Here is a 13,165-nt window from a genome sequence, read left to right on the forward strand (position 1 = left end):
TTGAACTGTTGAATGAGGAAAAAGAGAATGTACAGCACAAGAGATTTTAGGGGCCAGGTATGGAGTGGTGGACATTGCTTATGCCTATTGGTCAGAACCCAATTACATGACCTCCAACCTAACTGTAACAGAAACTGGGAAACATAGCCTAATTTGTTTACTAAGTTTTCATAGTTGACAACTAAATGAAATTCAATCTAGTAGAGATAAGGAGGATGACGTGTTGACTTAGAAACACTGATGGCAGAGCTAACACCTAAATTCAAAAGTACATTCCTAATAGTCCAAGAGTTTTATACTCAGAAAGTCGCACTCCAAAAAAATTCAGGTATTTACTTGACATGGAAGTTTTTTAGCTTAAGTTGACCTTCCTACCAGGAGAAGTACTGTTTTTCCCCATTCCCAAGAAGACTTTTTAAAAAAAGGGAGTAATTGGCAGCCATAAAAAGGAACAAAATTGGGTCATTTGTAGAGACGTGAATGGACCTAGAGACTGTCATACAGAGTGAAGTAAGTCAGAAAGAGAAAAACAAACACCGTATATTAATGCATATATGTGGAATCTAGAAAATGGTACAGAAGAACCGGTTTGCAAGGCAGAAATAGAGACACAGATGCAGAGAACAAACGTACAGACACCAAGGGCAGAAAGGGGGGGGGGGCGGTGGTATGAATTGGGAGATTGGGATTGACATATATACACTAATATGTATAAAATAGATAACTAATGAGAACCTCCTGTATAGCACAGGGAACTCCAATTTGCTGTACAGTAGAAACTAACATATCATTGTAAAACAACTATACCCCAATAAAAATAAATAAATACAATTTTTAAAAGGGAGTAATTGGGAAAAACAAAGTCCTAAAATACATTAATTTATATTTGTTTTATAAAGTCCTTACTATGTGCCAGAAACTAGTCTAGAAACGAAGGCACAAGTTTGATTGTCCAAAAATGTAAATGGCATTATTGGCATCATCCTCTACCTCCTGCCACCAAAAAAAAAAAAAAAAAAAAAAGAGAGAGAGAGAGAGACTAGATATAACAAAATAGATTAAAATGGTAATAATCTTAGATATTGCTGGTCTAAAGGCAAACTAGTGAGGAAAAAATGCTCAGGAAGAAGATTCACCTATGGCAAGGACTATGTATGTATCAAGAACTACTAACTCACAGCTGTGTGGAATGCTTGTAGTAAAGCAAAATTTTGATCCCCATCGTAGAATTTAAGTCATCATTTTCCAGAAGATTCTTCTTTACCCTAATTTTGAGAACCAGTGTCTTAATCCTAACATTAAGTAGCTATGAAGAAGTTATGATCACTAAAGAGGAAAGATATAAGGAAGAGAAAAGGAGATTCAATTATGAATTAAATTACTAAACTTAAAAGATCCTGCTTATTAATTGTGCCATATATCTCAGTAATTATAATTCCTAATATGTTTGAGAAATTTTATCTTCAACCTACTGTGGATAAAAACTAAAACATGATTCTGGATCAACCCATCAATTTTGATTAATCTACCAACATAATATCTAACAATATCATGAATGTGTATAATTTTCTCCAGAAGGAGCTAAATTGCTCTAAGATCTTATATGCAATAAATAAAGCAACAAAAGTTTTTTTGGCTAGATAAAGGAAAACACTAATTAATTAGATCAGTGGTTCTCAGTGGGGATGAATGTGTGGGTAACAATTAATTACCTCTATAATTATGGAGTTCTAATGGAATGTACTACAATGGCTAAAAGGGAGGCCAAGGATGACAGATATCCTGAATGCACAAGGCAACTCCACATAACAAAAAATTGATCCAAATCCCACACAACTTTTGGATAAAATAGCAGATCAACAGTTCTTGTTCATAATTATTTGACTGTTGAACCTAATTCCATTTTACCTATAAACACAGAATAGTTTTGCATGTTTATAACAAACAGTGAATTTTCTAGGAATGCAATTACCATGTAACTTGAAAATAGACCATGTATAATTTCATTCAGAGTTTAACTAAGATGTGTTCATCGTTTTAGAAAACCTCATCAAAAATAGCTATGCTGTTCATGGTATATACAGCACACATCTTGGAGTATGCCATGTGTCTAGAGAATATTTGAGACTCCTTTTAAGAAACTAAGAACCAAATTTTATTAGTAGTATAGACTTGTGAATAGCACTAGATTTCATTAATAAAGTGATGAAAATTGTTATTTTATTCCTATACTATAGACTTTCTAAACATTTGTAGCCCTATGATATAAAATCTATGTGATAAAAATCACATATTAAAACTATGCATTTGGGGATTGCCAATTATTTTTCAGCTAGGAACTCTGACAATGTTCCCAGAAGCCCAAAACAACTCTACTGGCTCTGGTATTACTATATCTTTTTCCAAATTATCCTCTATTACCTATTTCTAAGAAATGATATAGTTTCCAAGATCTTTTCAAGTACCAGAAATTGAATGTGTGCCTTGACATGTGGTATGGTTTCAGGATAGAATGTGTATTTTCTGTGACATTTTATCATAATCTTGTCCATATTTTAATCTAGGGAATTATTTTGGCACTACACTTACAAATGAGCTAATATTTGAGAATATAATACTTCCTCATTTCCTCCATTTCAACAGCCTGTTATTTGTCTTGGTATAAGATCTCTAATTTCTGATTTACTATCTTCACTGGGTCCAGAGTGAATGGAAGGAGTTTAAGGGACTCCTTACACTTGACCTTTTCTATCTAACGGCTCCTTTCCCACAACTCAGAAGATCAACCTGAAGAGTCTGCCAGCTGCTACATTTATCCATTCCAATTATGCACTTAGGGACAGGAAAATAACCACTGGGTGCGTTTATGGACCAATGTATTCAATGAAACAGATTTGGACCAAAATTCCATTTATTACCTGGTCCCAGTAAGTTCCCATTCTAATAAAGGGGCTATGACACTTCATCTCTAAATGCCAGTAGCACTCCTTAATTTTTAAGATAATTAATTATGGAAATCCATAAAGTTCTAGAAGGTGCTATTCCACCAACATTGAGAACCACCTAATAAATTAATGTTTTCCTTTGTGTAACGAAAATATTTTGAGCTTCATAGTTACTGTGTACAATATATAACAACACTTTCTGTAGGATTTTTAGATATTTTCTGGTAATTAGAAAGATTAGACAGGTCGAATCCAGGGCCAATCCAGAAACATGTTTTTTGTTTCTTTTTGTTTTTTTTTAAACATGCAATATATGTTAAGATAAAATTTCCCAATGGTGTCTTCTGAAATATTCATATAACTCCTTAAATACACAGTAACAATACTGAACAGATTTTTAAGTGAATATATTAATGTTATTTTGGTGACCAATACCAGGCCAAACACCTTATCCCAAAGCCCTTCAAAAGTATGTGTGTGCCATTTTCCAGTGACCAATTATGTACTAAATGTCTTGAGGTCCCACTAGATAGAATGGAGAAGAATGTATTGTGTGTATTGATGAGATGGCATGCGTGGTTCCTCAAAGGAACCCAAGCACTATTTTAACTGATGGGCTCTGGGAATCAGAGATTCAAATCAGAATCATGAAAAGACTGAAGGATCACAATTTTCTACTAAGGCAGCTGACATCAACCTTCTGCTTATTGGTTCATGATTTTTTTCTGGTGATACAAGTCCAACAATAATCTAGTTGGCTGCCAATTTAGCTCATCCCTCCGAACTCACTTAGGCATTTCCACATATCCCTGCTGACCAATACCTCCTGTTGGTCATCTAGTCTTGCTGACTATTAAGGTAATTATATCTATATTTAACAGTTAAATGTCACCACCTGGCTTCTACTGTTCTGGAATCCTGACATACACTTTGTCACTAGAGAGCCCAGCTGACTGGAATCATTCTCTACTGTCTATCAGGACCTACAGAGAATAGCCACCACTGAGTTCCACAGATTCCAGGGCTCCCCTTACTGTTGTACTCCTTATTGTCCTAGTGAAGGAAGTGTTCTCGAAGACCTCCAGGAAAATATAGTCAGTTAATGGGCAGTCTGATATTATGTAATACATGCATTCCAATACATCCAATTCCCGAGTTTCTGACCCCAGTGCTCAAAATTTCCCAAGGCAGTTCCAGCAACTCCCACCTCATTAACTAGAGGCAAGCATCATGTCCACACTTTAAAAAGCCATCAGCAACTCCAGGTAAACTCACTAAGATATGCAATCCTGAAATATAGGAGAGTGACGCCATATCAATATTGTCTCCCTTCTCCAGTCTTATATCCCATGTCCCCAGGTCCAACACCCTCACTGTGTACTCCTGATTCCTGCCTCTGCATACTTGCCAGGCTCTGCAACTTTTCGAGTGAATAAGCTATCTCTTCCTATAGCAGAGACTGTGTTTTCCCATTCATGCTACACTGAGACCTGATGCTTCTTACTGATCTGAAGACAATAAGTAGAGGCAGGGGACACTCTGGAGGAGGACATCTTTTTTAGGAAGCATAACCCTCAGGTGAAATCTTTGCACTGGCGTCCAGATAAAAGGAAGCTATTCTACTCTAGCAAATGACAGAGGGCTACTTCTTCCAGTCAGGAGAGCTCAAGAGAATCTAGGATTCAGGGTTCTAAGGTCGTACTCATAAGTGTCCCCGCTGAAGGCCTCCAAGTCTTACTCCTTGTCATCAGGCAACGACTCTGGCATGGGTAAATTGTCATGACTGAGCCTTCAGTTTCATCTGCAGTCTGCCAACCTTATGATTAAATCCTGGACATAATTTTCAAGATACTCTGCTCTCTGGCTATAGAGGATGAGGGTCTTTAAATGCTGTTATGAGGGCCTCTGAGGTTCACATTATGAATTGATGGAAGCCTCCTTCTTTAAGCCTTCATGGCAATTAACAAAAGCTAGCCAAGTCTGTAAGCATAATTACCATCGCCCCATGACTTTCAAGTGCTAAAGCTGCTACATAAACTAGTATTTCTCCCTCAACCTATACTTTAACCTATCAAACACAGTTAATATTCTCAATAATTATTATAGCACACCAGGATAATCACTACCCCGCTCACCATGAGCATTGTAGTGCTTATTGCCATTTGATAAGTCAACCAGTTATAAAATCCTATGCTGAGGGTCTATTATCTAAAACTGCTTCCAGTAGCAACCAGTTTAGTCAGAATAACCTCAATAGCAGATGGTGAAATAAGGACTTGGATGTGGGTACTTGCAAGGAGAGTTATCTCAGGAAGCATTGGTGACAATGGGAGAAATGCAGGACAAACTCCCATTCCTCGCTGGCCAAGGATTACCCATACTGGCATCAACTGCTTTACACTTCCTGGTTGCACCTGGGCAGAAATGAGTAGCTTTGGAACTAAAAGAGAAACAAAGATTCTCATTCTTTATGTGGAATATTGGAAAGTGCAGGAAACTGTCCACTGCAGCCTTGACGAAACCCTAAAAGCCATGAGAGTTGGCAAGATGTTTCATAAGTATCTGCAACAACATTTTATCAAAACTTCTTTCGCCTATTTTTATCTTATTTCCCCTTTATTTCCCACTGAGGAACGTTAGTTTCTATCAGTAGGGTTGTTAGAAGGCTAAAGGAAAAAACAATTCAATACTACTGACCTTCATTACACATACACTGAAAATGACAGACACTATATTTTACATAATGCAAATATGGGTCACCTTCACATTGTAAATTGAGAAATTTTGCAAAAATAAAGTCTGCATGTTGCTCCTGAAAAGTAAACAATTTTCCTAGAGAATACCACTTCACTCATTTATATTTATTTTTATATTATAGTTTACTTTTCCATTAAATTAATTTTTAACTTACCATTTTTGAGTTCCAATTGTGTTTAGGCCAGGGCCAGAATGAGAACTTTACCTTGGCAAGATTAATAATTTGGTGTCCCTTTAAATGAAAGTTTGACCCCATACTGAAGCCCTGCCCACTGTGTCTGCTATTCCCTTCCCCCAGCATACACCACAAGAAATTATCTCCAATTTTTTCCATGAGCAACTGGCGCGGTTCATGAAAAAAACTCTAAAAAGTGTTTGGACCCACCAATTCCTCGGTCCCAGGACCTTCACACTATTGACGATGAGCACTTGAGCATCAATTTATCAGCCACCTCAGCTGGACTCTGCTTTTAAGCTTCCCGCTGGCTTCACTCCAGGTTAGCCAGTGTTCCTGTCTCATTTCTCCCTGAAAGCTCTTGCTTCTCTTTAGCGTTTCAGTCATTTGGTTACCCTGTAATCTCAGTTCTCCAACACTTTCAAGAAAACTCATGAATTTGCAGTTCGCCCAGCTTTTCTTTCTTTCATTGTAAAGGTGGGAACAATGCTTTTTCCAGCTCTCTACATCTCGAGCAAAAACTGGAAATGCTATCGTTCATTTTTACTTGTTTGCTTTACTGATGTGGTTTCCCTTTCTGTTTACTACATTCTATACCCAGAACATTTTAACTCTTCCTTCAAGTTCCATCTCAAATATGCTTCGCTCAAACTTTCCTTATTCTTCCATGATAAATCAATCATTGCCTTTCAGTACTCCTTCACTACTTTCTTTATTCTATTCCATTAAATAAATTTATTGAACACTTACATTGTAGTACTGATGCAACGGTCCCTAAAAAGGTTCACTTAATAAAGTAGATAGGCAAGTACATAGATAATGCAAGGAAAAAATTAGTAAATAGGAAGAGAACCAATTTCAATTTGGAGAGGTTATGAAAAATACACAAATGAGATGTGATGTCTGACTACATACTTAACGCCAAACAGAAATTATCCTGGGAAGAGGAAAGAGTTCATTCATAAGCACCTCAAATCACTAATGTATCAATAATAAATTAATACAGTGTATTTTGGCTAGTGTCTCCACTGCTAGACTGAAAGAAGCTTTAAGTAAAAACCATATGTTATTCATCTTCATTAAGAGTAGCAACCACTCATTTAATAATTGTTTACTGACTCGACTCACGAGCTTTGCTTCTTAAAGAGAGCATTTTTTCCAGTATAAGCACACTGCAGGAAATTATTGCTTTAAGTATGAAGACCCTATTGTCATCACTGCCCTACACTCAAATAAATAAATTAAATTAATATGTATACAAATATAAATATATATTTAATATAAATATGTAAATTATATACATATATTTCTGTTTTATAAATATATTTTATATTGGTATACAAATAATATATGATATATATTATATCATATAAACTTACATAAATAAATAAAACAAATAAATAAGTAAAACAAAAAAGTAATGAATGTAATTCTATCTACAAAAACTGTCCACAAAATACTCTCTACAAATTAGTATTCCAAGTTTTCCTCTGCTTATAAAAAATTTCCCATTTATAATAACTAGGGCAAAATGTAATTTCACCATTCAGAACTATATAATTTATTTTTCTAATATTTCATACATATGCCAAATCCTGTAACTCTGTATATATAAGCTTAGAAGCCCATGAGTTCAGTGAATTAAAATACTGTCTCTCTTACCTAGAAACAAAAATATGTTTCTAACGTAGTGCATCACATAACAGATAATTACTATGGATGGTTATGCCATTTGTGCAAAAGTAAAGTACAAATTTAAATTGTCAGTGTTTATAATGATGATGGAATCTCACAACAAAAATAAAGTATTTGTTGCTTAAGACCAAGAGCTACTACACAATTCATTGGGGGAAGAGAGATGCAAGGAGCAGTACAAAATGAAAATGAAGGGCTCTCGTTAAAAATTTATTAAGAATTTTAATATGGCGACAGAAGAACATTCAATCAGGCATGATGCCATTCTAAGCATGAGGCCCTGTGTAAATGCACATGTCACACACCCAAGAAGTTGGCGTTACTTACGACAACCAGTATGTAGCACTGCAAAATACCGGAGGCATCTCTCTGACTTAAAGCATAGGACTCTGATTTAATCTCATTGGTACTGAGAACAAAATTGCCTTCCTTAATAAGAATTTCCCTAAGATCTTATGCTTTGACCTCATTTTTAAGTTTAGAGACTATGGAGAAGGAATGAAAACTGGTTCTGCTCACCTTCTCTTGAAAACCTATGATACCTCAGTGACTAGTCAAAGATATGACCATCTAACTTGAAATGTTTAGGATAATTCTATTGTGAATAATGTATTTGTTCTAAATAAAAACAAACAAAAAGATCATTTTCCATGGCTAACATATTTCTTTGGATATAAATTTTTACATATAGTTTTGGAGAATCTTTTATTAATTTTTAAAATAATTATTATAATTGGAATTTATGGTTTATGTCATACAGCATATTATACCTAATATAAATGTAAGTGCATATATACAACTCAAAACTATAAAAATGATTTTAATATATGAAGAATATGAATAAGAAAAAACATTTAAGTAACATGAAACAACTACTTTTTAAAGTTACTCCTTTTGGAGGTAGGTGAGAATAACAACTAAATTATAAAAAGACAAAAACCACTCATAAAACTATGGAAAGCAGAGTAACAACAAGAGTGGGTTCATGTCTAATGAAATAACAGAGAAAAAGAAGATAAGTGTAAGAAACCACTTGCAAGGCCTAAAAGACTATAATCATCAGAATTAATAATAAAAGATTCAAAAGAAGGAAATGCATAAAAACATTGGATTTCAGTTATTTAACAAGATATAGAGAAAAATTATAAAGATAGCAATGGAGGTTTGATATATAAGATATTTTTCCAGAAAAAATAAGAATGTTTCTTTTTATCGGAGAGATACAAAAGACAAATATTCTATGGGCTCTGTTTTGAAGGCTCCAGAAAATTGTCATTTTAAAGGCTTAATTTTTTATGAAAATTGATGAAATGCAAGTAAACATAGCTTACAACAATACTGGTTGCTTAACTAACACCACACTAAACTTAAAATGGAAAACCTATAACAATTAGTTCTACAGCACAAATTCAACCCATGAAAGTTCTAGAAAGTAATGTTTACTTACAATTGGCATTGATCACCTTTTATTCCTTTAGTTGTGCAGAAACATTTTCCTGTGTGCATATGACAAATATTTGCATGTCCACTGCATGTACAAGCTGTAAGTCAAAACCAAAATGATATTGAATATTCCCTGTCACAAACATGTGCATCACATTTCAGGGAAGGTTGTATTATCTTATTTGTAAACCATCGATTATCCTCTTGCCATCCAAAAACTAGGGTTAGCATACAAGTTATTTTTAATTAGGGGAAGTAAATTCACTTATTTAAAACTTTTGTGAAACTCTTCAAAGTCTTTGGGGTATCCTGAAGTCTAGTGTGGATCCAAATATTTATCTCATCCTTCTTTGGACTTTTTTCCATTTCTAATTTGGTACATCTACTTAATGAAATGAGTTTCAAAGAGCATAAGATCTTTGGAGTCAAACAGCTCAGCTTCAAAATGTACATCTATAATCACTAGCTATGTGACCTTAGGCAATTTATGTAACCTCACTAGTCTTATTTTCTTCTTCTTCAAAAGGAGAAAGGAGCTCTCAGGACTTGGTGAGAATTAAATGAGATAATGTATTTTAAATTCCTAGCACATATCAAGCACTTAATAAATGCAACTATTACTTCCACTACTGTTACCACTGCCAACAATAAAAATATATAATTTTACATATTGTATAAAAAAGCATATCTGTTTATTTGCCCAAATATCATCCTTTTCTGAGATCATTCTCAGTTTTAGTATTCCAGAATACTACCTGAAACATTCCATAGTATAACAGTTACATATAGTCAATTTGGTTCATACTGAACTCATTTCATTTTCTTACTTTGCATTCCTTTGTTAAAGATCAGCGTTCCAATTATTCAGGACACAAATCTCACACTTTATTGTGCCCAACATCCAATCAGCTGCCAGGTTTTGTTTCTCCATGCAGGATCTTTCTTATATCTGACCTCCTCCTTTCCACTATGATAACACATCATTCAAGTCCTGTCACTCGTGCTCTCTTACTGACACCAATGCATTACATAACTGATCTTCCTGCCTTCAGTATGGCTACAACTCATTCTCCAATCCTGAGGCATATTCTCAAGAGATAAGGCGGATCACGTCATTAGCCCTTTCAAAAACCTTTAATGAGAACTACTGTGTTCCTGCACACCACCAGTTAGTTAAATCATTCTATTGATAAAAATGAAATAATGATTTCATTCCTGATTTTCATACATATTTACAAATAAGATAATGAGTCACTGATTTTGATCAAAATATATAATATTTTAGAACACTAAGCTTATTAATTATTTATGATTATTTGCTTTGCAAAAACACATAATTAATATAAAGTAAATACATACAACCCTACACACACATAAAAAATAAATTTTGGTATTAGGTAGATTATTAAGAAACCAGGCTTTCTTTGCTAAAAGAGACTTCTACATAAAAGTGTGGGTTTTCCTTCATAAAGACTATTTAAATAGATAAGTATAATCTTCCTTTAAGTTTGTAGAATTAACTATGGAAACACAACATGTGAGAATTTTAGAAATGAATGACAAGATGCAGAAGTGCAAGGAATAAAGGAAATTATCATGAGCAAAAATGGGACTCAGATATATTGATAACATGTAACTTCATAAATAGTGAATGAATATACCATGGTATCTTTTAATATTAACTTGCCATTTCACATTAATACTATCTCGTATTCAGAACTTCACTACAAAACAAATGATGCACATTAATATTTTAAAACTTGGGTAAACTTTTTATTTACCCTTTATGGCAGAACTAGATAATAGTCACACTTGCAGCATTTCTTTAAAGAATTATCAATGTATAGTAGCTTTAATAATTTCTGAGACAGAAAAAATATTGTGTTAAAATACCTTTTAGTGAAAACTCATTTTGAGAGAATTCCCTTCTGGTGCTACACTTCAGGCTAAAATGGCACAAATGCATTTTAAATTCAATTGTTTAAAATTTATACTTCATGACGGTGCTGAAATCATTCTGTTTTTGTCAGCGTTTGAGGTTATCTTTTTATGCTGAATAAGCACCTATAAAATCATCATACTGTGGCCTTGTTTGGTAAATTTTATATGATGATGATTTTATAGCCTAGCTATACATTACAGGAACATTATGAGGTCACATGGTATTTCTGTTTCCCTACAATATAAATTTGCAATATCAACTTGTAACTAAAACTAAACAATAAGGATAGAAAAAAAAGATGCTATAAGAGTTATTCAAATAAATTGTATATAAAGGATATACTTTAGAAAAGGAAATCAAAAAATAGTCATTGGCAGTACTTGTTTCGAAGTCAGTTTATGTGCCTCGGTCCTTTAATTGCTATGTCATTGCTATTTGTCACACACATATACAACAGCTTCTGGGAGTTAGATCATGTCCACTTAATTTCCTTTATATACTTCTAGCATAATTATACTTGATATTTAGTAGATATATTACATTAGTTTTCAAATATAGTAAGAATTCTGACAAAGACAAATGTTCAAATAGCCACATGACTTAAAATTATATTCTTCAAACTTATATTTTTATTTACAGCTCTAAGCCCAAATATCCATCATGTGTGGCTTATGAAAAGGGAAAACAGAACACAGCTGTTTCCCTTTGATATAAATAAACATGAAATGTTGATACCAATAATATCTTAGCAATCTGGTTTTTCTCACTAAAAACTCAAAAATTACAACTATTGCCATGTATTAATCTATTGCTGAGAGTATGATTTTGTTTTCTCCTGGAAAGATGACAAGTCTCATAATTTAAAATATGTCATTTAACTTACAGAGATTATTTTGTTTACTTAGGATATTGGGCACCCATATTTGCCTAAATAAAGAGTAAATGAGAAATTAAGAAATGATTCTTTCTCCAATAAATAAAGCACAGTGAAACTCAGTTATTCAGTCCTTGTTCCAGTATTTGTTGAACGCTGTTGGGTGAAAGGCACTGCTCTAGAACTAGTCTGAGAATATGATGGTGAACAAGAATCTAGAACTTAAGGACTGGAACTGCCAAGTAAATGGTACTGTTTTAAGGATTTAAGTTACAGGTTGGAAAGTCATAAAGTGCCAAGAGGGCTATTAAGATTCATACTTTACATTTCAAAGCTGTCTAACATACTGAAAAATGAGGAGAAACTCTAACCATCTGTTTTAAGGGTCAGTAAACTATAACCGTGAGGGCAAGTCCTCACTTCCTATTTTTTATGGCCCATAAGCTGAGAACGGTTTTTACATTTTCAAAGGATTGTGGAGAAGAAGAAGGAGGTGAAGCTGGAGGAAAAGGAGGAGGAACAAGAGGAGGCAGCAGCAAAGCAGCAACCATACCTGTACCTGGATCACAAAAAATAAAATATTTACTACCTGATCCTTTAGAGAAGAAAAATTGCCAACCCCTGACCTATAACCACGAAGCCTGGAAACACATAACTTGTCAGTTCTTCATTCTGACTGTTCAAAACACAAATCTCATTTAAAACAAACAAGGTTTTGGTTTTTTCTTTTTTGATAGAAGAGGGTTAAGCATAAGCACTGAAAATATTTGACCAAAAAAAATTTCAACCCAATTCTTCTGGAATTGTATTTTTAATACCTTGTGTTTAGCTTTGATAAAGAATAACTTTAGTCATATTTCATTTTCTAACTCTAGCAAGATAAATTTCTTGAACGCGCCTAATGACTACCATTAAAGTTTTTAAACCCTTTAAATTTTACTTATTTCTTTAATCTGAAGTTTTCATTCATCTAAAAAAGTAGGGCAAAATATTAATACCCTGGGCTACAGATGAGGCAAGAATGACACATATTATCAGAATCTATTCACAAACTAAACCTCAATACCAATGAAATACCAGGCATTTTTTCCCACATTCAGTTCTACCACCAAAATTTACTACTTGCCTTAAGTTCAAATTCTTAAATTCCAATTTATTGAATTTTTATTGCATCTCTTTTAAAATCTGCATTGTTTTCAATGAGATTGTTTTTAAAGGTTATTTTGAATAGTTATTAATCAATGAATCAAATCATCTGAAAAAAGTCATTGAGTATTCATTATGTTAAAAATATAAAACATGAAGTAGGTTAATGACAAGAACAATATTTTACA

General features: G+C 33.7%; 1 protein-coding gene across 2 annotated transcripts in view; it reads right to left on the reverse strand.

The window, feature by feature from the left end:
* Positions 1 to 13,165, reverse strand: part of ATRNL1 (attractin like 1) — a 705,727-nt gene that overhangs the window by 488,090 nt on the left and 204,472 nt on the right. For both annotated transcript variants that reach the window (XM_059054362.2, XM_067024581.1), the window contains exon 20: positions 9,020 to 9,113. In XM_059054362.2, coding sequence (XP_058910345.1) covers positions 9,020 to 9,113 — 94 coding nt within the window. The remainder of the gene's footprint in view (positions 1 to 9,019; positions 9,114 to 13,165) is intronic.

The sequence above is a fragment of the Kogia breviceps genome, chromosome 2, assembly GCF_026419965.1.
Source record: "Kogia breviceps isolate mKogBre1 chromosome 2, mKogBre1 haplotype 1, whole genome shotgun sequence".
NCBI lineage: Eukaryota > Metazoa > Chordata > Mammalia > Artiodactyla > Physeteridae > Kogia > Kogia breviceps.